The 24,547-nt window shown below is 34.4% G+C and overlaps 7 protein-coding genes across 8 annotated transcripts; 3 read left to right on the top strand and 4 right to left on the bottom strand.

Moving 5' to 3' along the window:
• Nucleotides 1-992: 992 nt before the first annotated feature.
• On the bottom strand, nt 993-3,673 carry LOC116337079 (T-complex protein 1 subunit eta). The gene is made up of 4 exons (XM_031761383.1): nt 3,539-3,673; nt 1,970-3,050; nt 1,552-1,875; nt 993-1,483 (listed from the first exon to the last, which is right to left on the bottom strand). The coding sequence occupies exons 1-4, from the start codon at nt 3,548-3,550 to the stop codon at nt 1,263-1,265; spliced, it is 1,638 nt and encodes a 545-aa protein (XP_031617243.1). The 5' UTR covers nt 3,551-3,673; the 3' UTR covers nt 993-1,262.
• Nucleotides 3,674-3,986: 313 nt separating this feature from the next.
• LOC116336954 (uncharacterized protein KIAA0513) lies at nt 3,987-7,648 on the top strand. The gene is made up of 9 exons (XM_031761193.1): nt 3,987-5,031; nt 5,098-5,188; nt 5,298-5,405; nt 5,472-5,678; nt 5,754-6,007; nt 6,079-6,268; nt 6,379-6,679; nt 6,760-6,854; nt 6,944-7,648. The coding sequence occupies exons 1-9, from the start codon at nt 4,879-4,881 to the stop codon at nt 7,012-7,014; spliced, it is 1,470 nt and encodes a 489-aa protein (XP_031617053.1). The 5' UTR covers nt 3,987-4,878; the 3' UTR covers nt 7,015-7,648.
• Nucleotides 7,649-7,688: 40 nt separating this feature from the next.
• On the bottom strand, nt 7,689-12,418 carry LOC116336953 (solute carrier family 12 member 9). Of its 2 annotated transcripts, none has more exons than XM_031761190.1 (8): nt 12,271-12,418; nt 11,457-11,775; nt 11,083-11,217; nt 10,578-10,915; nt 9,217-10,508; nt 8,767-9,144; nt 8,421-8,657; nt 7,689-8,353 (listed from the first exon to the last, which is right to left on the bottom strand). In XM_031761190.1, exons 2-8 carry the CDS (start codon nt 11,728-11,730, stop codon nt 8,155-8,157), a joined length of 2,853 nt encoding a protein of 950 aa, XP_031617050.1. In that variant the 5' UTR covers nt 11,731-11,775; nt 12,271-12,418; the 3' UTR covers nt 7,689-8,154. The 2 variants fall into 2 exon arrangements, with proteins under 2 accessions (XP_031617050.1, XP_031617051.1); XM_031761191.1 differs by having other exon boundaries at nt 8,421-8,648; nt 12,271-12,417.
• A 138-nt stretch (nt 12,419-12,556) lies between these two features.
• LOC116336955 lies at nt 12,557-14,289 on the bottom strand. The gene is made up of 2 exons (XM_031761194.1): nt 14,000-14,289; nt 12,557-13,920 (listed from the first exon to the last, which is right to left on the bottom strand). The coding sequence occupies exon 2, from the start codon at nt 13,891-13,893 to the stop codon at nt 12,670-12,672; it is 1,224 nt and encodes a 407-aa protein (XP_031617054.1). The 5' UTR covers nt 13,894-13,920; nt 14,000-14,289; the 3' UTR covers nt 12,557-12,669.
• A 1,371-nt stretch (nt 14,290-15,660) lies between these two features.
• Nucleotides 15,661-19,048, top strand: LOC116337119 (probable ATP-dependent RNA helicase DDX23). Its single transcript, XM_031761447.1, has 9 exons — nt 15,661-15,788; nt 15,933-16,554; nt 16,629-16,932; nt 17,015-17,390; nt 17,496-17,676; nt 17,753-18,017; nt 18,108-18,480; nt 18,541-18,585; nt 18,655-19,048. Exons 2-9 carry the CDS (start codon nt 15,959-15,961, stop codon nt 18,936-18,938), a joined length of 2,424 nt encoding a protein of 807 aa, XP_031617307.1. The 5' UTR covers nt 15,661-15,788; nt 15,933-15,958; the 3' UTR covers nt 18,939-19,048.
• A 1,019-nt stretch (nt 19,049-20,067) lies between these two features.
• LOC116336995 lies at nt 20,068-21,441 on the top strand. The gene is made up of 2 exons (XM_031761264.1): nt 20,068-20,607; nt 20,845-21,441. The coding sequence occupies exons 1-2, from the start codon at nt 20,205-20,207 to the stop codon at nt 21,270-21,272; spliced, it is 831 nt and encodes a 276-aa protein (XP_031617124.1). The 5' UTR covers nt 20,068-20,204; the 3' UTR covers nt 21,273-21,441.
• Nucleotides 21,442-22,626: 1,185 nt separating this feature from the next.
• Nucleotides 22,627-23,572, bottom strand: LOC116337025. Its single transcript, XM_031761303.1, has 3 exons — nt 23,417-23,572; nt 22,966-23,325; nt 22,627-22,876 (listed from the first exon to the last, which is right to left on the bottom strand). The coding sequence occupies exons 1-3, from the start codon at nt 23,486-23,488 to the stop codon at nt 22,766-22,768; spliced, it is 543 nt and encodes a 180-aa protein (XP_031617163.1). The 5' UTR covers nt 23,489-23,572; the 3' UTR covers nt 22,627-22,765.
• Nucleotides 23,573-24,547: the final 975 nt, after the last annotated feature.

The raw sequence follows: 24,547 nt of genomic DNA, 5'->3' as shown, positions 1-24,547 counted from the left end.
TTTTTTTCTAATTTAGTTTTTCACATAGAATTTCCATGAAATATCCAAATTGTCATTTCAATAGAATAAGAATCACAAAAAGTAAAATAAAAAAATAAAGTAGTAAAAGGCATAATTGGGGAAAAAATTAAAACAAAAAGCCAAACGGATCGATTTGTGCGATATTTAACGATGAAAAAAATCAAAAAATCAATACATATAAAAATCATGAATGAAGAATGAATATAAATTTATTTTATTATTTATTTATTCACCGTCTGATCACAGACTGATTTTATCACAATCATTTACAATATCATTAAAAAAATAAATGTCCAAAAAAGTAATTTCAAAAATTAAGCGACAGTAAAAATCTCACAAAAGATAATAAAAAACGCATAAAATCCAAACAATGCATATCAGAATTCAATTCGAAAATATTTTCTGTATTATGTCGTTCGCATAATACAGATTAGTATCGAAACAGTCGTATTTATTGCATGTGTATATTTGGTACTGTGATCGTAAGCCATCGACAAAGGAGGAAAGCGACATGAAAGTACATCTAAAAACATCGGTGCAACGGCCAAAACGTGGTGCAGCCGAAGTGGTTGAGAAGAGGTTGACCTACAATGAAACAGGCGAATTTGATTCTGATCACGTTGAACTACCAAAAAAACCATTTCAAATGTAATTTCCTTTTTTTAATTTTTAAAGAAAAATCAAGGCTCAGGTTCACACAATGAAAATGATGGCGATGATAACGATGCGAATGGTAACATCACTTTGATCAGAATCGAACGAATCGTTGAAGATTATCGGCAGAATATTACTCAAGAGGCGTTCAGTCGTTTTAATTTCGAAGTCTAGACGAATGCTACGGTGGAACGCCTAAGAACAACGACCAAACATATGTAGTTTTTTATATAGGACCAGAGTCCAATCAAATTCCACGAGAGATATGCAATGCAATCACTTGTCAACTTGGGTTAAAAGACGAAAAACTTATCGAATTTTTACTTGGTTTAAGTTATTTTTATTTATGTTTGTGGTGCAAGATTCACATGATTAAATGCATTGAAAATTAGTACAAATTATTAATTTTCGGGTGTTTTTTTATTTTGTAATACCAAAGCAAAAGTTCGCTGAGAGATGCATGTGAAAGAAAAATAGATGATGACCGATGTTATACTGGATATTATTCAAATTGTGTTTTAAACATATTATAATCAGATGTAATTTATTGATCGTTTTTGCGACGTTATGGTTTTTTTCGGAAAACATTACATCATTGGTCGTCCCATACCACGGCCAGGCATCATGGGTGGTGCTTCACCTCCAGCTTTGGGACTCTTGATTGTTTCGTCTACGGATAAAATGAGGCAGGTTGCTTCTCCGGCTGCTTGCAATGCATTCAATTTAATTACTGACGGTTCCCAGACGCATGCTTCGAAGTTATCAGCAATGTGTTCTTTGGTCACATCGACTCCGTACCAAGCGTTTCCTGAAAATAAACCAAAATCACATTTTAGACTTCAGAATCGATATTGATTGTTGCGAATAAATGTATACCTTGCGCATGTTTTTGACGAAGTTTGTTCAAGATGTTTGTTGCATCAAAACCAGCATTATCGCACAATTGACGTGGAATAATTTCTAATGCCTTGGCAATAGCGCCGATCAACAATTGTTCTTTTCCAGCAATTGTACGTGAATGATCACGCAACATCTTTGACAATTCCATTTCAATGGCACCGCCACCAGCAACGACTGCATCATTTTTGATTGTACGACGAACAATCATAATGGCATCGTGCAATGATCTCTCAGTTTCTTCCAAGAATTGCTCTGAACCACCGCGCAAGATCATTGTGCATGTTTTAGCATTGATACAACCTATCAATAAAAAAAACCATTTTGTTAAATATGCTCCGAAAAAAATAAGTAAAAGTAAATAAATAAGTAAAAAAAATAAATAAAATAATTTTACCTTGGAAAATGTTGAATCGTTCACCGCCAATTTGTTGTTCTTCGAACAAAGCACAATTGCCCAAAACACTGTCGTCCAAATCGTTAACAGTGGTCATAACGGCACCACCGCAAGCCTTCATTGTACGCTTCAAATCTTCTTCTGGAACACGTCCTGCGCAGAACATGTCACGATCAGCAAAATATTGTGTGGCCACATCGCCGATGGGCAATTTTGATAGTACAACATTTGCGCCTGATGCATGAATTTTAGCCAATTTGTCATACAAAATTTGCCATTCAGCGTCCACAACTTTTTGATATTCAATGACATTATCAACACGAACCTCGGCATTGTCACGTTCGGCCTTCAATTCCAGCTCAATGTTGAGCAAAGCGATCTTACAATTTTTGTATGTTTTCGGTTGCATTTCAAAACCGGCGTATGAGAACGTTTTCTTGAATGCAACACCGGCTACAATTTGTGAATCTTCCAATGCGCCACCGCTTACTTTCTTAATACCGATCATGTTCAATGGAAGCAATTCATCCAAAAGGAGTACAGCGTCAACAACCATTTTTGAAAAGAATTCCTTTTGTTGATGAATCAATTTTGAATTAAGTGCAGTAGCTGCACATTTCTCCAACAATGCACGCTGTTCGTCTTGATTTCCGCGATCAATTGTTACGGCCAATTGATTGATTTTGTCATGGCACAATTGAAGTGCACGACGAACGGCTTTGATAACAATACGTGGATGAACACCTTCTTCAACGAATGGTTTGACTTGTTTCAAAAATTCACCGGCCAACAATACAACACTGGTGGTACCATCACCAACTTCGGCATCTTGTGACTTGGCAATTTCAACAAGTGTCTTTGCAGCCGGATGAACAATATCCAAAAGTTTCATTATTGTTGCACCGTCATTTGAAATAGTTGCTTTGCCGTTACAATCGACAATCAATTTGTCCATTCCACGAGGTCCGAGCGTTGTACGGACTGCATCAACAATCAATTGGCACGCATTTATGTTTGATATCAATTGCGGCTTTCCTTGTGATGTATCGGTGCCCTCTTTGAGCAAAACGATTTGTGGTTGCTGAAATTACATAAAAAAAACATTAAATCATTAAAATTCATTTCAATTTTTTTTTTCCGCTTAATTTTAATTTTTTGCTTAAAATCTATATAGCTGTGCTATTTTAAGAACATTCGAGATGGATTAATGCACACAGTCGTCAAGTACAGTAATACACACTACAACACAAACATAATGTGAGGTTATGTTTAATTATTCACAGACAAAGTTTTGTCGAAAATAGAAATATGCTAGAGTTCAATGTATGAAATGGCATTTGCAGCGTTGGTGCAGCAAACATTTTCGTAAAATTCACATTTCATTCGTGTGCTGCATTTATGATTGAAATTGGCGAAAACTCCGAAACGAAGCACATGACAACTAATGCAATGGTTACATACGGCACATGTGAGATTTCTTTGTTCTGAAACTTTACTTAAATTTATACGATTTCACTGTTTCACCTTGTTTTACATGTTAAATAATGAAAATTTTCAATATAATCTTACCATTTTCATCATTTTGTTGTTGATTTTACAAATTTTCCAATAAAACTAATCACGAAAAATGCACAGCGGTGTGTATTAACTCTTAGCAACTAGGCGATGTTCGGTTTGAATGTAGCTGTGACCGAATGACAGGTCTCCACACATGACTAATAGCGTATGACAAATACCACACTAACACAATCACACACCGACATACCATAACACAATCCCACACTGACATACATCAATGGAATATCCCGAGCTGGAATAGAACGCAAAGCAATGGAAAGCAAACTGTTTGTATTTCTATTGGAAATGAAATATTTTCGTAGTTTTTTTTGTCAATTCAAATATTTTTTTTTATAAAAAAGAAAAAAATAAATTCCATTCATCGTCAATTTGTTACGATTTGTAGGTCAAAATTAACATGTTAACTTATGTACAAAATTAGATGGGACACCAATGTCTATAATATACATAACGATATTTGCACGCTCGTCGAATGTTTATGTGCATTGTGCGCACCGACTGCATTAAATAAAAATACAGCTGATTCGATATATGTGCATCGCTTCATTTTTCATATTAAATAGGGTGATTATTATTATTTACCACGTGAAATATGTGTGTGGATTTCATAAATTCCATCTTATTGGGACACAGTGTGCGCGCGTACGTGCAATGAAAATATTGTTATTGCTCTTTTGAAGAATGCTTCTCAAAGTGCACGATGCACATATTTGTTAAATATATACGCTATATAGCGCATAAGGACACAAACATACAGCATATATGCATCTATATGTATGCGAATGGAAAACGACCACTGCATTGGAGTTTGATGGGGGTTTTTTCGTTGCTTTTTTGCAAATTTTGTTTCAATCAAGTCAACGTAGAAAAGCAAATATGTCTTAAATTTTATTAATTCGTTGTTCGTGCATACTTCCAAAATAGTAATTAAATAAATACAAATTGAGCTTTCCATATCGAACATGGACTGAATTAATTACACAACAAAAAGTGTCTTTTTTCGATTTTAACTTCGTAAACGTAAGGGGAAAAGATCGTAACCACATAATTTGATTTAGGTAGAAAAAAAAAAAAAACAAAACAACCACAACACGGGTAATTGGTGAAGCACACAATCGGTGAGCAAATGTTTTCGAGCCTTATCGCACGCATAAAAAATAGCACAGAAACCAATTTCAAGCGACAAAACATTCGTTTTGCGGAACCAAGAACTATTGCAGTTGTAACGTTGACTTCGATAAAATTGGCATGAAAATTGTGCTCCAAAAAAATTATTATTTCGTACAAATAGAAAAATAGATACAGCACACGAATCAAGGTCGGTTCTAAATATGGTTGATTTACAAGCAAACGATCAAAATAGTCGCAAAGGTTCCGATGGTAAAGTGAAAATTCTAATGGATCGAACACCAAGTTTTTTAAAATCGAAATTTTTATCAGTGCTCGGCAGTAGTAATGACCTAATTAATGGAATAACGACCAAGGTACGGGCATATTATGGAAATATTTCAGGTTTCAACGGAAAATAGTACAGTTTTATTTGTTTTTAGCTCGATATTAACGCAACATTAAGCTCATCATCTGAATCACAGTCAAATGATCGAAATTCAAATAAAAACAGTGGAAAACATACGGATGATGGTAATGGCAATTTTATTATTTATCCAAAATTGATTTCTATTTAATTTGGTTCAAATTAAAAGACAATTTTGAAATGAAAGAAAAAAACGAGTGAATTATTCAATTACAGTTTCACTGGATGAACATATAATTGATTTTGATGCACGAAAGGTGAAAGAGAGAAGAGCGCACGACGAAGTTTCATCGGGGAAATATCGTCATCCGAATTTTATCACTAGTAATATATAGCTGTTAATGCTTTGCAAATTTTTTTTTTTAAATCAACACATGTAATTTGTTTTAGGGAGTAAATCGACGAATACCAAAAAGTGCAATATGATTGATACAAATCCAGAGTCTTCTTTAAGCGAAAGTAATAGTAATTCCATGATCTCAAAGACACCCACATCGGTGCATACATTGGCTGGTGATTTACCGAAAGAAGATTCAATCGATGTGAATCAAACAAAAGACGCTGATAAAACGATTAGCTGCTTATCAATTCCGCGAGGTATGTGCGTTGAAAATAAATAAAAAGTGTTTTCTGTTTATGAAACTGGTATAATTTGAATCAATACTTACCCAGGGATGACTGCATTCGATTCGAATGGAGAAATTGATATTCATCAATTTAGTGTGAGCGAAGCATCAATCGAATTAAAACGATGGGACTATTCGAACTCCGACCACTCGATACAATCGCTAAAATCAATAGCTAGTCTTGAAAGTCAGTGTGAAGATGATACATTGGAGTTCATACGACGCTATGTCGATATTTTATTCGATAATAGTGCTCAACTAACATTGGAATTAAAATCTGAATTTGGCCTTAAATCAAGGGTACGCTTTGAGAACACTTATCTGCATTGATTTTTTTGTTCTTCATTTTATTTTATTTTTTCATTACGTAGACTGAAATCGGTCGTCTTTTATTCGCACGCTTGGTGAGTGCACAGCGGTCACGTTCGAAAAAAGTGAACGAAAACACATTTTATTCGTTGGTTCAACATTTTGCTATCGTGCTATTTGAATGCCATGAAAATGATGATTTCAGCCCAGCTAAAATATTGATGAACATGTGCTTCACGTTTTTCTATGAAGGTTATTATTTTTTGTATTTTTTCATTCAGTATGAAATTGATGACAGTTTCCATCACAGTTTTAAGGTGGTGTTTTGATTTGGTTACGTTATCTTGAAATTCTACTTTCAGTTGATGTGCCGGGATGCGAACCCTATCGTGAATATTTGTATACATACTTACGTTTTCAGCCGATTTGGCAGGCGATTCGTTTTTGGAATGCAGCTTATTTTGACGCCGTACAAAGTGAACGAAGTCATCGTCCAATTCCACAAACGATAACCGTTAAATTGGAGTCCGATTCGAGTGATGAGGATTTGAGCTCGGGAGCAAAATCAGTTCAAAGACATTTGGCTAGAGATGTTCAAGCGAATTTGGAAATGATTAAAGATGATCAAGAATTTCAACGAAACATTTGTTTTGGCCAATTAGGGTAATTTTTTTTTTTTTTTTTTTTTAAACAACCCTATTTCGAGATTTTTTCATTACTTCAATATTTATTTATTGACACAGCACATTCACTTGTAACATGCACGCTTTTGGTCTCAACAAAGAGCTATGTGATGAATTTTTACGGAAGCAAAGTGTCATTTCCAATATTACAAAAGGTATGAGTAGCGAAGACTTTTGGTATTTGAAAATCAAATCCCGTCACATTTCGATGGGATATTTAAATTGAAATTGTTTCTACTTTCAGAACAAGAAAAAATGTTGCACGACAATATCAGCCGTATGTATAAAGAAACGGACAAATGGAGAGCCAACTGAAGTTATTCTCTACCGCAACAGATGAATGGCCTACATTTTAAAATCGTTAAAAAAGCATATTTTCTCAACATGGTGCTAAACACGGTGTTAGAATAAGTCAAAAACACAAAAAAGTAGATAGGTGTTTTTAAACTGAAACTGTTTTAAATAGATTTGTTCACGAACATTTATTTTTTAAAATGATAAAAATTTAAATACAATTAATTGAATATATTTATGTTGCGATGAATGACAATTTTGACAGATCATATTGTAGCTTTTAGACAAAAAAAATCTTTCTCACAATTTAATGCCGTACACCTGCGAAAGAAAAAACCCAATAGTAGCGTTTCTTAAAAATGTAGTGGTAAATCTTAATGTTTTTCTCTATGAGTAGGTGTGTGCGGAAAAGTAAAAACTCATTCAACATCAATCGGTGATAGCACAAACTCTGAAAATTTGGTTTCCATCAGCTCCAAATATTCCAAAAATGACCTCGTTGCATCAATTGTTGATTCCGGTGAGAATTTCTCCATACAAAAGTGTCATTTCTCAGCAGCGACATTCATCTAATTTCTCTGGGTCTCCTATTTTAAATTTCATCATTAAATAATACACATTGATATATAAATTGCCATAAATGTGCAATAAATATATGCCATATCAAATTCAATTAGTGAAAACATTCAGATACATATCGTTGTTTTGATTTTACTCCAAAGTCGGAAGATTTGTCAATTTATTTCTAAAAAGAATATCATCAATTGGAACATTTAACATTTATACGTTTAAAAAAATACTATACTTTTTTTTTGTTTACGTCACAATGCTACAATCACGACACATTTGAGGAATATTTATACCACTATCACTATTGTATGCAAATATCAATTATTTTTTTGGGAAATTACGCATATTCGTATCTGACACACTGTGTGCATCCTATCACGATAGATTCTCTTTTATCTTTGCTTCTAACTAATACATTGTTAATACATGCTATAAACTAAGAGTAATAGTAATATTGTGTTTTGTGTATATATGTGTAAAAAAATAGAGTTAATCATCATGGATCGAATTATCGATAGTCCTGTGTGTCCTAAGTTCAATATTCATTCTGTCATTTCGATTGCCAAGTTCATTTTTCATTTGGTGGTTATGTTAGAGATTCGTTGATGTGACCGTGTGTGTACCGTGAACAAGGATTGTTGGCGGCAGATCAACCGTCAGTTCGGTCAATAGCTCCAAATAATGACGGCTGGATTCCTGCCAGTTTGATGAATTAATGTTCGGCGGTGATGCTAAATAGATGAACGTACAAGCAGACTGATTCGATTGATCCTGAATGATTTTGTTAACTCTGTGCAAAAAAAAAAAAACAGCAATTATTGAAAATGTATCATCGAAACAAAATGTCATCTTTTTACCCTTGCATATACAGTTTCGATCGATTTATGTCCTCATCAGAGATGTCAATTCCATCGTTATCGCCATTGTTTGTGAACAATTTCAGAATGTTTCCGTTTTGTGCGAATTCCTCATTTTGGTACCATTCAGGTATCTGATGGATTGACGCCGATATACGCAATTCCTTGAGTAGTTGCCGTAGTTTAAATTCAGCCGGTCGATCAAACGATGACGCCGATGAATTAACACTGAAATTGCTTTTTTTTAGATTAAACGATACGAGAAATGGACGATACAAGACATAAGATATATAAGATACAATGACTGTTTACACATCACCATAAAAATCTATATATAGTCTCTTACCTTTGTCGACTGGAATTGTTTGATTCACACAAGAAAACGCGCAATTGTAAGCTTTTCCATTTTGGCAACATGTTGATGATACATGCCAGTTGAAGCATGAATAGAGAAACGACATCGAACGGATTATTATTGGTCGGATCAAATACGTTAATGGGCCAGACGTCAATGTATAAAATATGATTGCTCTTTGCAATTAAATGTTTGTCCAAACGATGAAAATGACGACACAAACAAATATTCTTTTTCATACGCAATACATCACAAATTATCGCCACATATTCCTCCGGTGTCAAGTGATCTCGCACTCCATTTGGCCTAATTGGGAACGTTATCTCATTGTTTGTATTGAATTTTTCCGTTTTATACAAAGAACTCTCGCTGCAAATAAAATGTTCAAGGAAATATGAAATTACAACAGTTTTGAATATGGAAAAATGTGTTGCCTCTTACTTCATAAAGAAATCGGTTAAATTTTCCTCGTCATAAAAGCCTAAAATGATGGTATTCGGTTTCATGGCGCCCATTCCAGAGCATCGAATTAAATGTTGTATGCCTTCTCGTATTGTGCGTGCCATTGTAACTTCAGCAAATGCCTTCACTCGCATGTGATCGATCAATGATAGCCACTTTCCGTATTCTTCAATGACTGGATCCTCATTTGACTTATATTCACCAAATTCACCGACTTTCACGTGGCCCAACACATACAGTCCGCCTTTTTTCATATCGTTCACAAAATCAATCAGCGGACATGCGGTACGTGGGCTCGATAAGAGAAGGAGCATTTGAGGTCGCCAAAATTTGACATGATCCTTACGTGAGTCTAACATCAACAGATATTTTCGAACCTGATGGAACATTAGCGCTTGCGATATTGAACCAGAGTCAGTTTTTTGTGATATCGGCGAAAAGATGTGTAGGAAAATGATTAGAATCAAACATAATATGATTGAGATGGAAGCATAAATGAAATTGATAATAAACATCATTGTAAGCGTTCCAATTAAACCGATAAGACATGTATGCCATGTAAAATATTTGAAGGTGGGACGGAAATTTGGTGCACCGGTCAATTCAATTCCCAAACATGCCAAATTCGTTGCCATATATGATAATAAAAACAGGACTGAATTAATTTGTGCGATTAAATTCAATGAACCAATCAATAATATGCCTTCGACAAGTATCCAACTAATCAGCACCGCTGCAATGGGATTATTTTTGTAAGTACCGCGCGATACAAAATCCAAAATTCTTCCATACACTCTATCCCTTGCCATTGCTTCAAGTACCCGACTCGAACCAATCAAATTTGATAATGCCGTTGAAAATGTCGCCATTAAAATACCAATCGCAACAAAAATCGGCCATAGATTGACGGGCATCAAAAATAGATAGTTATTTCTTAGCAATTCACTTGTCGATGTTGCTGCAATGAATAATGATAGCAGCACATAACAGGTAAATGTGAATGCAACCGCTGACATTGTACCAACTGGGATGCTTCGACTTGGACTTTTCAATTCACCGCTCATATTTGCACCGGCCATTATGCCAGTCACACCAGAGAATAAAACACCAAACACAATGGCAAATGTTACATATCTACCGCCAGCCGAATAATCTTGACCATATTGTGGATAAAGATTGGCCTGTAAGGTATCCATACTAAGTCCGGTGTATGTATAATTTACTAGATGTGTTGCATTTTGAACGAGTGTATTGTCACTTGGTACGGGGACCTATATAAAGGCAATGTTCTCATTAGTTTTGTTTATTATTTTTTTTAATTTGAGAGTTAATATTTGTACCTGAAGTTCGCCTCTTGTCAAAAACGAAACAAATGTTGAAATCAAACAAACAATCACAATTCCCAGAATGAGTACATTTGTTTTTGCAAACAACGATGCACCGACCAAACAAACAAGCAACATTAATGTGTTCACAAGTGTACAGTAGAGAAAACGCCACCATGGCCCGTTATTTATAAGTCCATGTTCGCCGCCATAGTAGCCGCCAGGTCCCAGATTGTCGACGATACCTTCGGTACAGCCAGTAATCGCTAAAGCACTTCCGACAACGTTTGCGAAAAAAAATAGCGTTCCGATGGCTCCACCAAATTCAGGGCCCAAAGTTCGACTTATCATGACTGAAAATGACATTTTTTTAAACATCTAATATTTATCAAGAAAAAAATATTTTTTTTTTTGTATTCAAACTACGAATATTTTACGCTAAACTAAAACATACAAAATGTGATTCACTTTTTAAAAAACGAAAAGAGCGATAAAATTCTATATTTTTTTGTGTACTTACAATAGACACCGCCTCCTTCGACCGCTCCATTCGTTGAAATCGCACACACTGAAGAGACTGTAAACAACAGTATCGCGTATGCGATTACAAATTGAAGCAATACCACATATAGACCAGCATTTCCAACAAGAAAACCTGAAATCATTACACAACATGTTTATATTTCATTTTGATAAACAAATACATTATTATTTCATGTAAATAATGGTGATTCATATATTTATACTACGATTGAATCGAAATGATGATTTTTTTTTCTAAATATTTAATCTTCGATGAATAACGCTTTTTTGGCGAATTTTTTTGAAGAAAATGATTTCTTCAATGAAAAGGTAGAAATTGTGTATTTCGGAAGATAAAAAAAAATCACTTACCAACTCGAATGAATAGCAAAGCGCTGAACATGGAAAGTGCGACGGGGCTAAAAACACCAGCAAATGTTCCCAATGTTCTGCCAGTTCGTTCTGTATCCGAAATACCGAATTCCACGTATCCATCATTTGTTGAGTTGGAACTTGTTGAATGATTATTTCCAACTAATGCACCAAATCGACGAAAGATTCGCATGCCTGCTATTGGTGACCGTTCGCTCTCCGCAGTAATAATATTCGGATTAATAGCATCCGTTGAGTTTGACGTTGAAAACATTTTCACGTGTATACTTTCACAACGATTATACGAATATATATTGCACTGAAATTATACATCATTTATTTATTTATTATCTAGATTACACATTACAAGCTAATCACATGAAATAAAAGTTAACACATCAATATATTGAAAATTAAAACTTAAATTCGTGCATAGCAACAAAGTGAAATTGTGATGAACTATATGGTTTCGTTGATGTGTAATCTCTTAGTCGTATCCATTACACCCACTGATGTTAATGGAATGAAGTCATATTAAAACTTGTTTGTTGCGGTCATCACTCGATAACAGCTGATAATAAAATGCAATACTCAATGAATGAAATCAACAAAAAATGAAACTGTTTAAATTAAAATTTTATTGAATAACCGATGAAATTATGAGTGACGTGAAAGTGATGCGTTGGAAGACACTTTTGGAAGATTTCAAGATGCTTGTGTGATGAATTCACTTTATTTACACTACCCTATTTAATACGATGTGAAACTTAACGCTAATACGTCAACCAATAAAAAAAAAAATAAAAAGACTTACTCTGTGTGCACACAAATTCTATTGTTATACACAAATCAACAAAACTAGATGAATGACATTTTTAACAATTGTAATTATTTTCCGACTTGAATTCTATTGAAGTTTTCAATGTCGTCAATTCGTATATCAACAATAAATTTTTCGTGTGTGTCGTTTTTACCAACAAAAACTATTCTGAAAATAGAGTCAAATGTTTACGGTAGAATTGATGTAGGATGCATACGTATCAATGTTTTTGTAAATGAAAACAGCGTTCAAATGTCAATGTCATTGAAAGAACTGTCAATAGAACATCATATGTCTACACATGTATACTCTACACACGCAAATTTCAAAATCATTCTGAACAATACGTTTAGAAAACAATTTTTAGTTTAATTTTGTTTTTGAGGAAGTCTGTCAATTTTGAATTTGAATGTTGCTAAACGTAAAAAAAAGATTTAAACTAAGCCAGATTCGTTCGAGGTTTATCATACATTTTGCGAATCGATCCAGTTCAATGTAGTAGACTTCTTTACTCAGGTATCTATGTCCTGGCCATACATTTCGTCGTATGTCGGGACTCCAACGGGGCCATAATTCTTTGATATTGACCAAATTAGAATAATCTGAATTAGGCTGTGTACTTATTTGAGCATAGAACTTTCCAAGTCCATAAATATTCCATTCCCAGTCTGTAACATTGACTACATCTCGGGCTAACAAATTTATTTTTTTGTAGAAGCCACGTTCGTAGAGTTGATTTATTAAACTGGTCGGTATTTCATTCTTCTGGCTGTACTCTTTAATGGTGAGCTCATCGAGCTGAATATTTGTTTCCATCAATGATTCGACGCATTCTTCGAGATAACTCATACCAACTGTGAGTTTTCGAATATTTGGATTCTTTTCAAGAAACTGCAACACCAGGTCCATTGGTTCATAGTTTCTCCTTGGCATCCGAATCAATTGCAAATGCACAAGCATTGGATACGTTTGATGCAGCCATTTCCAATTTATTGAAAACAGTGTATTGTCAATGAATAATATCTTTAAATTCGGGCAATGTTTCAGCAAACATTCATGCAAATCGTCCACAGCAGTACAAGACGATATGCGCAGTTCTTCAACACTATTCAATGCGGTACGAATGTTATCCAAAGCACATGCAGTCAAAGTACAACGTTCAAATTTGATGCGTTTAAGTGATTGATTACACTGTGCGTTGATATACTGATATTGCTCGTCTCGGTTCTTATTGATAGAATTCCGTTCACATTCCTTACAGATAGTAATAGTTATATTTTTGGAATATTTTTCGAAACCATCAAATTTCTGTAATACTGAACATAATTCGCAAAACTGAACGGATTGTGTCGGATAATTTTGTTGAAAGTGACAGCCAGCAAGTTTTTGTAATTTTGTACATGTTTTACCAAATGAATGTAAATCGTTCACAGATAACCAATCAAATATTTCCTGAAAGCAATGTTCATTCAGTTCCAAAATAGTAGTTGAACTATTGCTATCGCCATTTTGTTTTTTGGCATGGTTCAATTTGCGTCGCTTTGGTTTTGGTGGTGCTAAATGTTTACCGGTTTCGATGCTTTGTATTGCAGCTATTCTGGTCGAACGTCGTGACATTGTTGTCGATCTGATGATAATTCAACACTGTCAATGAATCAAACGAAATCACTTTAGTACTAAGAAAAAAATGGAGGAAAAAATCCAGTGAAAAATTGCTAATTACCGTTAAAAATGATGCCCAATTTGACGCGTCGATTTTTAATACATGTAATTTGTATTGTTGCTCATCCAATAGTATGCGAAGGTGGTTGGAATTGAACTAATGTATTTCACAAGTATATTTTGAAAATGGTTTTGTTTTAAATTCACCGGCTATTGAAAATGTTTACCAGTCGAGTCAAATATCAACCATTTGATCCACAGTGTTACTAATGACTATACAGCGTACAGGTATATCTTTATGAACTAAGCATACACTGTAACGAACATTACTAACACAATCAACGATTATCCTATCTGTGAAATTCTTGTTAATGTTCAACTAAGCGATATACCTGCTAAAGAAGTCAAATGAAAATGTTACAAAATGTTAGGTACAAAATAAAAAAAATAATTTAAATCCTCTATGTACTTTTAACATGTGAATATTTTACGGCATTTTTATCACTTTTTCACGTCAAAAGTTAAACTATGTCATTTTGAGACAAGCCGGTAAAATGAATTTTTTAATATGAAAAAATAACTACTTTGAGAAAAAAAATTGTGTCTGCGAATTGTAGATAGTTTAATTTGACTATTGAACAGAAATATTGAAAATATGAAGAAAACCAAACAGACGCTGCGAATAGCTAGCGCTATTCAGATAGTAAAAAACCATCACTGTGTATGACCAACTATAGCTAATTTTTTGCGCATATTTCATTTTTGCTATTGGGCAATCCCTCCCATGGTGTCTCCATACAAAATTTATGAAAATTTCAATGGGGATTTTGGTATTAATCCTCCACTAGGATGTGATGTTTAACCATTGTTTGAAAGAAATGTTTGAATGGTTGTCTATAAGCGATTTACATTGCTGAGCATTCAAATATTTCGTTGAATCATTGTCCATTCAGATCCGAAATAGATATTGATCGATTATAACAATTTGGAAATCTTTAACAATCGAGTCAAATATCAAGCAGTAGATTCACAATGTGAATCATGGGCACTGGGGGAGGGATTTCGGTATTTACCACCTGGACGTGTAAATGATTAACCAAATGACCATTGCTTCGACGAAATATTTGAATGGTTATCTAAGAGCGATTTACATTGCTGAGCATTCGAATATTTCCTCAAAACAATCATTTTTCAGTCATTCAAGTCCAAAATCGATCGATTATAACAATATCGTTTTATTAGCGTCGCCTTCGTTTTGTATCTAGTTTTGTTCTGGCCGCACTGTCGTTGTTCTGATGATAATTCAACACTGCCAAAATTCAATATATATATAAATCACTTTTGTACTAAGACAAAATGGAAAAAATCCAAAGAAATTCGAGTAATTACCGTTCTTGATGCTCAATAAGTTTTACTTTTGTCATAAATTGTGCAGCAATAGTGATAACTTCTAATAGAAGGTGGTTGGAATTGAATTCATGTATTTCACGAATATATTTTGAAAATGTTTTGATGAATTAAAAATCAGTTTTTGGTAATATTTAATAATCGACCAACAGATTCACCGTGTATCCATACACGTATACCTATATGCATGACAGTTCTCCACAATAAACGAACCATACACTGTAACAAACATCACTAACACAATCAACGACTATCCTATCCGTGAAATTCTTATCCCAATGGAAATGTATTGGAACAACTGTCAATGTCAATGTAAATGCAACACAGAATATACCTGCATTAAGTTTTCTTTAAACAAATTCATTCTAAAACAATTAAAATCATACAAAAAAACTTGTTAGTTTATATTTTTAAGTAAAAAGTTGGTTCAAACAAAAAAATAGGTTCGATAAACCGAAAAATTATGTTCAAAAGCTAATTTTTCACTTTCTTTTTTTCTTTTTACCTCGTCCAAATGAAATAACCTCAATTTTTCCATAAACGTTTACAAACCAAACACAAACAAATTTATTTTTCTCTAATTTTAGATTGGTTAATAATTTGAAAGTTTGCAATGGGAAATGAGCGAAAGCGACGTTCTCGTTCAAGGGAGCGACGATCCAGATCACGGTCTCCAAGAGATCGAAACCGACGTTCAAGATCGAAAGAAAAGTTGCGCGAAAAGGATTATCGCCGTAGATCTCGTTCAAAGGAAGGCGACCGAGCCAGAGATAAAGATGCTGTTTCGTCAAAAGATAGATATGGTGCTGAGCGCATAAAATCGGAATCCAGTTCAAAAGGAAAACATGAAGAGGATAGAAAACCGATAAAATTCAGCATGGATACAAAACCGAAATTGAAGGTCAAAGGCGAAGACGAAGAAGAAAATGTTGACGAAAAGCCAAAGGAAGGCAAGAAAGCCGAACCACTTTCGTTGGAAGAACTTTTGGAAAAGAAGAAAGCCGAAGAGGCGGCTCGAAGTAAGCCGGTGTTTATTACAAAGGAGCAACGTGCAGCCGAGGCACTCAAACGGCGCCAAGAAGAAGTTGCAGCGATGCGTGCTGCACAATCGGCTGTTACCCGATTCGGCGACGTTCCGGTCACACAAATATTGAATAAAGAGCGACGTGAAAAAGACCGTGACGATAAGGATAGACGCGATAGAGACAGGTATACGTAATGTAACTTTGCATTAATCAGAAAGAAATGTGTATAAACTTTTGTTGTTTTTATTCAATATATAGAGAGCGAGAAAGAGAACGTAGACACCGTGAAAAGGACCGAGGCGATGACAAAGAAGATCAATCGCGACAACGTCTGGATGATCCGAGCAAAGACAAAGAGAAAGAGGCCGAGGCCATTCGTGAACGGTATTTGGGGTATGTTAGGAAGAAGCGTCGTGTACGTCGTATAAATGATCGCAAATTTGTTTTTGATTGGGACACAAATGAAGATACATCGAATGATTACAACTTACTTTATAAAGATAGACATCATGTTCAATTCTTTGGTCGTGGCAATATTGCTGGTATCGATATTAAGGAACAGGTGAGTTTTGTTATTCAACTATATTAGTTTGCTTCATCGACTAATCAATTCGAATCGATTCCAATTTAATAAAATTCCATAGCGAAAGCAACAATCACATTTCTATGGTGATTTACTGGAAAAGCGACGTACCGAAGCTGAAAAAGAACAAGAAAAGGTTCGTTTGAAGAAAGTAAAGCGAAAGGAAGATAAACAAAAATGGGATGATCGTCACTGGTCCGAAAAGGAGGTGGATGAAATGACAGAACGTGATTGGCGTATTTTCCGTGAAGATTACAATATTACGATTAAAGGTGGAAAAATTCCAAATCCAATACGAAACTGGACGGAATCCGGGTTTCCAAAAGACATTTTGGATATCATTGAAAAGGTCGGATACAAAGAACCAACACCCATTCAACGTCAAGCCATTTCAATTGGATTACAAAATCGCGATATTATTGGCGTTGCTGAAACTGGTATGAATTCATTCTCTATTACTTTTATTGTATACAAAATAGATAGTAATACATTCGTTACACACTTTCTCTTATGACCCAAATGAAATCGATTAACTTTCACAGGTTCTGGAAAAACTTTGGCATTCTTAATCCCATTGTTGTCATGGATTCAATCTCTACCGAAAATCGAGCGTTTGGAAGATGCCGATCAAGGTCCATATGCTATTATTTTGGCACCCACTCGTGAATTGGCCCAGCAAATTGAAGAAGAGACAAATAAATTCGGTGAACCGCTCGGAATAAGGTGAGTTTTATTTCAAATTTTTCCATTCATTTATTTTGCAATTTAACCAAACATCCCGATTCCACTTTCATTCCAGAACTGTTGTCGTTGTCGGTGGTTTGTCACGTGAAGATCAAGGTTTTAAATTGCGTATGGGATGTGAAATTGTAATTGCAACGCCGGGTCGTTTGATTGATGTGCTTGAGAATCGCTATTTGGTATTGAATCAGTGTACGTATATTGTTCTCGATGAAGCTGACAGAATGATTGACATGGGTTTCGAACCTGATGTACAGAAGATTTTGGACTTTATGCCGGTCTCCAATTTGAAACCGGACACTGACGATGCCGAAGATGAAAATGTATGTCTTAAGATATAAAAACTTAAAAATTACTATTCCATTTGCTTATTGATTAATTTCCATTATTTTCTATGTGATTATAATCTATAGGTATTGATGCAAAATTTCTACTCGAAAAAGAAGTATCGACAAACTGTCATGTTCACGGCCACGATGCCTCCGCCTGTAGAGCGCTTAGCGCGAACCTATTTACGAAGACCGGCCACCGTATACATTGGTTCAATCGGTAAACCAACCGAACGTACAGAACAAATAGCATACATGATGGGAGAGAATGACAAGCGCAAGAAATTGGTTGAAATTCTTAATAGAGGTTTCGACGCTCCGATTATGATTTTCGTCAATCAAAAGAAGGGAGCCGATGTTTTGGCAAAAGGATTGGAAAAAATGGGCCACAGCACGTGTACGTTGCATGGTGGAAAAGGACAAGAACAGCGTGAATATGCTTTGGCTGCACTTAAAAGTGAGTATACTTTTTTATCGTAACGTGTTCAATAAAAAAAATAAAAATATTTTTTTCCAGGTGGTGCTAAGGACATTTTGGTTGCTACAAATGTTGCTGGAAGAGGTACGGTTAAAAAAACGAAGCTTCATTTAGAATTGTCAACTGATTCAATTTTTTTTTTTTGTATTTCAGGTATCGATATCAAAGACGTTTCAATGGTCATCAATTACGACATGGCAAAAACAATCGAAGAATACACACATCGTATCGGTCGTACTGGACGTGCCGGAAAAACTGGTGTCGCCATTTCATTCCTTACCAAAGATGATAGCCCAATATTTTATGATTTGAAACAATGTATTCTCAGCAGTCCAGTTAGTACTTGCTCACCCGAGTTGGCCAATCATCCAGAAGCCATGCATAAACCGGGCACAGTCGTTACTAAAAAGAGAAGAGAAGAGAAAATTTTCGCTTAATTTGCACAACACTAAATGATTTTCTTTTATTTTTTTGATCATTATCATTTGATTCTATTCGCAGAAAATCATATATATAATAAACCTGAATTGAAATTGTGAAAATTCAACAGAGTGACTTTTTTCATTTTATTCAACATTATAATTTCTTTTCAAAAAATAGATTGACTGCGTAATCTAACCCGGCTTTCATATCTTTTCGATTTTCAATTTTGGACGATGGCATGAAATCCGGCTATTAATGTATGAATTTATAATAATAAATGTATAGTTTATGGCCTAAAAGTACGTCATAGATCCGAAACTTTTTTTTTCTCGATTGAATTTCACAGTTATGTTATCAATGTAGAATATCAATTATTTTGATTAAATTGACGAATAAATGTATTTGATTCATATCTAAATTGGAAAAAATCATCATAGATTTAAAGAAATTGGTAATCAACTAATTCGATGTACGCCAAAATATCCGAACACAAACGAAAACTGATTGATAGAAGTGAAAAAAAAAATATTTCGATGTTCAAAGCATATTGTGCATACGAAATGATCACCAATTTTGGATTTTGATTTAATTTTTTTCCGGTGCGCGCATTAAACATTGTTATGTAGATATAGTACAATGAATGGGAACACACCGTGTGCGAGGTATTTTGCGAAAACCATATCATTGTCACTGTTGATTGAAGTAGTGTGTTTGAATCACCTACTTTAATTAAAATACATCACATTGTCTATGCTATTACCGAAAAAATCATCATATTCACGTCACTAATTCACATATTTTATGCGATAGTCGTGCTTCTCTTTTTTCATTATTTCTAGCACAACCAAAACAATGCACACGATCTATAGGAAAACAACGGGCCAAATGCGCTAGCCGATCCGGTAGCACAAAGCCAAAAATGAAGAAATGTTTTTTTTTTTCGTCGTTCGAATATATTGGAATTTCATTTCACTTACGAGTTCAACGTAGAGGGAATATCAAGCAAAAGAATACAATTGCAACAACAAATGAATGTGTGGTCATGTGTGGAACGGTAAGTGCGTTGAGTACTGGCATGTGACACAATTGGTTGGTCGATTGTCTGGGAGCAGTAGTATAAAATAAATTGTCTTTTCAACTGACGATATCATTCATTTGTTATTCAGTCAACTGATCGCATCGGATCGGAATACCGTACACATCGAACTGTTTAGTTATTTTTTATTTGTTTTTTTGAATCAATTGGAAAAGAAAAGAAAAACTCATTTTTTTCGTTCAAAATGATGAATAAAAGTGTATCGAATATCTGTAAAATTGCTGCTTTGTTGTGCATTGTGCAAAGCGCTATTGCCGGCGTTGTGGATAATTCAGTGTATAGCGGACGTGCTCAAATCAACAGTGGAAATGAATTGGTCTCAACAATTCTAAACAATTGCTACGACATGGGTTGTATGAAAAGTAATGTGTTGACTTATTTGAATACAATTTTGGGTGTTGAAGACAGATCAGCTCGTTCAATGGCATCATCAGTTGACGAACAAATCTTCGATCGTGTTGCAAAATACTTGAAAACCAACGAACTCCATTTTGAATTGCCCGAAACATTTTTCCGTAAATCGGAAATCACTTTCCGTGCCGATCGTGGCTTCGATGTGAAAGTATCCGAAGAAGCAGCCACCGAAGGTACAGCAAAACAAATTTAAAAATCTAGTGTGATTTATTTCAAATTCGTTTCGCGCAAATATTTGGTTTTGTTGTTGTTTCTTTCAAATCAACTAAAACTAATAACAAAAAAAAAAATCCAGCGTATGTGTAAAATCAAAAATGAATAATATTTGTGTGAACGAATTTTTCGTTTTGAATGATAATCAATTTAAGCCAAACAAATCTATTATTAATCTATCAAAAAATTATTCACAGCTCGTAAACACAAAGATGACGATTTGAAGAAGAAACTTTTGTTGCCAGCACTTTTGCTTTTGAAATTGAAATTGAAAGCCATTCTTCCATTGTTTGTTGGCATCATCGGAATAAAAGCTGTGAAAGCATTGATCATCTCAAAATTGGCCTTGTCTTTGGTTGTTGGATTCATCGCTTATAATTTGTTCAAGAAACCAGCTGCACCGGCCGCACCAGTTGACACATCCACCGCTGCACCGTCGTCATACGACCCAAATAGCTGGGAACCAAGTGCCACCAGCGGCGGTCCGTATGCACGCATCTGGGACCCATCAGCACAAAACTTGGCCTACAGTGCCTACTACTCGGGCAGCTCAGCCGTTGCCAACAGTGGTAGCTCATCATCAGCCACAGCCACTTCAAAACCATCCTCATACTCAACCATCTAAGTTGAATGTTTCCGCTTAATTTATTTGTTTGTATAAAAAATGCATTGTACATTTTAAAGAAAGAAGAAAGAAAAAAAACAATTCTATTTATTTCTTAGCAATAAGAGATACGAAGCAAAGAATTATGTAACTTATTCAAATGAAATTATTTATTTATCAAATCATAAATTATTACAAATAAAGCGTGAAAAATTAAACAACAACAATCTGCCTTATTTTGTCATAACAAAAATATCAATCATTCATTTTCCGATAAAACTGTGCACAAACTTTCCTACGCAAATGTACCTTCCAATAATCTTTTTTATACTTTCTGTTTTTTCGAAAAACCGGAAAAACTTTGATATTTGAATCAAAAAAAAATTGCAGCTTAATTTCGTTTGGACCATAGATAGGTGGTCAACATAATTTCAAATTTTTATGGGGAAGCAATTCAATTGTTCAAAAATCATCAATACAAAAATATACTTTATTGCTTGTTAACAGTGTTGCTTTAGTACCTGAAGACATAAAGAGAAGTTGGCAATTTTCCAAAATGCAAATGACAGGTTGAATTCATTACAGACGTTGACTATTTAAATTTAAATCACGATAATTCAATTTTATGATAGAATTTATTTCCGTTAATTGTGTCGTTTTAGTTGCAAGCACGTATGACACCAACGAATAACTGTCCCAACTCACGTGGCATTTAAATGAGACCAGTACTTGCGACGTATACATAGAAAGTGTTTCACTTTCATTTCGATTTTCATTTTGATTTCTAATTTCTACCAAGATGCTACTCATGATGAATTTTAATCAATTTATTGAAGTCCCATTTTTTTAATTATAAATTGAGTGCCGGATTTTTTGGAAACGATTTCAAAACTCAATGATGTCTGTAGTAGAAATGGGCACTGATTTCATCTGTTAAAAACATTGCTAGGATTCAACATAAATAAAGGCTTTTTCAGACAAAAACATTGCGCGAGTCACTTTCGCAGAATATGTGGCTGAAGTATCAATAACACAAGTCGAGCTTGAGAGCCTCGTTGTTGATACTAATAGAATCTATATCGTACCAAAATATGCATACAATTTAGTTTGGATCATTTGGTTTATTAAATGAGAGAAAATCCTCTGCAACTTTCATTGAAAACAAAAGAAAAATACTTGCATCCAAACGTCTCTTGTTATTTATTTTAACAGATTTTTAAGTGTAAAAGAAACAAAAAGTATCAAATTTTATGCATTTTTTGCACAGAAATTCCTTTAATTCTTGATTAATAAGATTTTTCGAGCATATTGTATTTGATCAATACAAAATCAGAAAAAATGACTAAATATTAAAAAAATGAAAAAAATCATTCGGTTCATTTCATGCTTTTGATGCAATTGTTCTCTTTATTCTGCCCTCGTTTCAATAAATTAAAATAAATACAATAAATTATGTGTTTAATTTTCTTGTTGGGGTTTCAAATCGATGCTTAACATTTAAGCACGTTCATAATTTACAAGTAGGCATTGTACGCAATATCTTGGGCTGGTTCGTTTACTTCTTGAGCAAAGTTGCGGGTGTAAACATCTGGAGCAGCGATGGTGGTTGGATGTTGGTCAGAGAGCTGATAAAAAACAGAAAATTGATCAATTCAAATGTATTTGAAATTAAAAATTGTTTTTCATATCAAATGGAAGCTCTAAAATGCCTTACCTTTCTGCAGAGTTGGAAAACAGCCAAACCGACCGAGATGACAAATGAGAAGAATGATAATTGAAGTGCGTTGAATGCCTTAATTCCCAAGATGCCAAGACCCAATGGAACAAGTGTGATGACTTTCAAAAGGATGAAAGTCAAAATTGGAATGGCGACCTTCTTCAATTTCGATTTACGCGATTCAACTGGAGCATTGTTGAATTTAACTTTGAAGTCAACTTCATCATTTTCCAAGTTACGTGCTGAAATGGTGATTTTGCTATCGGCAACTGGCAAATCCAATGAAACATCGTTGCGTTGAACGTAGTTTGTGAGTGCGTCTAAAATGTCTGAAGTTGAACGGGCCTCTCCAACTCTCTATTGGAAATTAAAACGATAGAAAAAATCCAAATTATTCAAAATTCTTGTCAATTTTTTCAATTTTACAAAAAAGGTCAACAAAGCTCACCGGACTAGCGAATGCACTGCAGGCCAAAACAGCGAATATAGCTGAAGCAAGGATAACTGATCGGGAAATCATTTTGATAAAAAAAAGAATTGAAGTGAATTTCACTGGTTGCGATGTGGCTTTGCCAGAAGTAAACTAGGCTCTGATGTTAATTGATTATCGTGCTCCGGCTTTTATACGATTAATTAGCTATTCAATTAAGACAATAAAGTGTGGGGCGTAAGCTTTATCAAACTGACATACGTCACAATATTTCGAACCAAATAAAGTGCAAAACAAACCAATTGTTAAAAACATAAGCAACACCTCAGTTGTACGGCCAAAGCATATACAAGTATTCATACTTTTACCAGGTAACACAATAAAAAAAAGAAAATTGAGAATTGCCAAGACGCATAGACATAAGCTGAAGAAAAGAAACGGAACAACGACACGCCGGACACCAAATTGGTTTTGCATTTTGAGTAACATATTACCACGATAAAAAAAACTGCGTAAAACAATACCACGACATTGTATGCTCATGTCAATAACTAAATAATTTAGTCGCGTGTATAATTTTTGGTGAGTTTTTAGAATTGGTCTCACGTTGTCGATTATCGACCCAGCTAATGCAGCATTTAAATGTTTTTTTATTGTTCGATTTATGTCAAATTTTTGCTATAGTACCCAGTTTACCATTTTCACTGGGTGCGCGAAATGTACATGAAACGAATGTTCAAATTAATCGATTATGTGAGAATATTTGTTATTGGTCGCATTCTTTCCACTTGTGCACTTAGAAATCCGTTCGCATTTCCGTTAGTTTTGATGGATAACATACAAAGTAAGTTGCGATATCTTCATTATATGAATTTTCATTTAAAAAAAAAAAACATTTGAATTCTTCGTGTTATGTGAAATCAATTTTTGTGACGCACATTCATTATTTTTTAACAACATTCAAATTCGAGTGAAAATGAAACTTTTTGCAGTTCAAACAGAAATAGACACATATACATCACTTGTTGCATATAATATAAATCAGTTGGATATTAGAGAAACTATATCCTACATTTTACACATTCTCAACCGAAATGTGTTAATGGAACAAATTCTTTCATAAAATATTCGTCACCAAAGTTTATATTT

The sequence above is a fragment of the Contarinia nasturtii genome, unplaced genomic scaffold (assembly GCF_009176525.2).
Source record: "Contarinia nasturtii isolate CC-2019 unplaced genomic scaffold, AAFC_CNas_1.1 Cnas_scaffold_220, whole genome shotgun sequence".
Taxonomy (NCBI): Eukaryota; Metazoa; Arthropoda; class Insecta; order Diptera; family Cecidomyiidae; genus Contarinia; species Contarinia nasturtii.
This window is presented reverse-complemented; position numbering and strand designations above follow the sequence as displayed.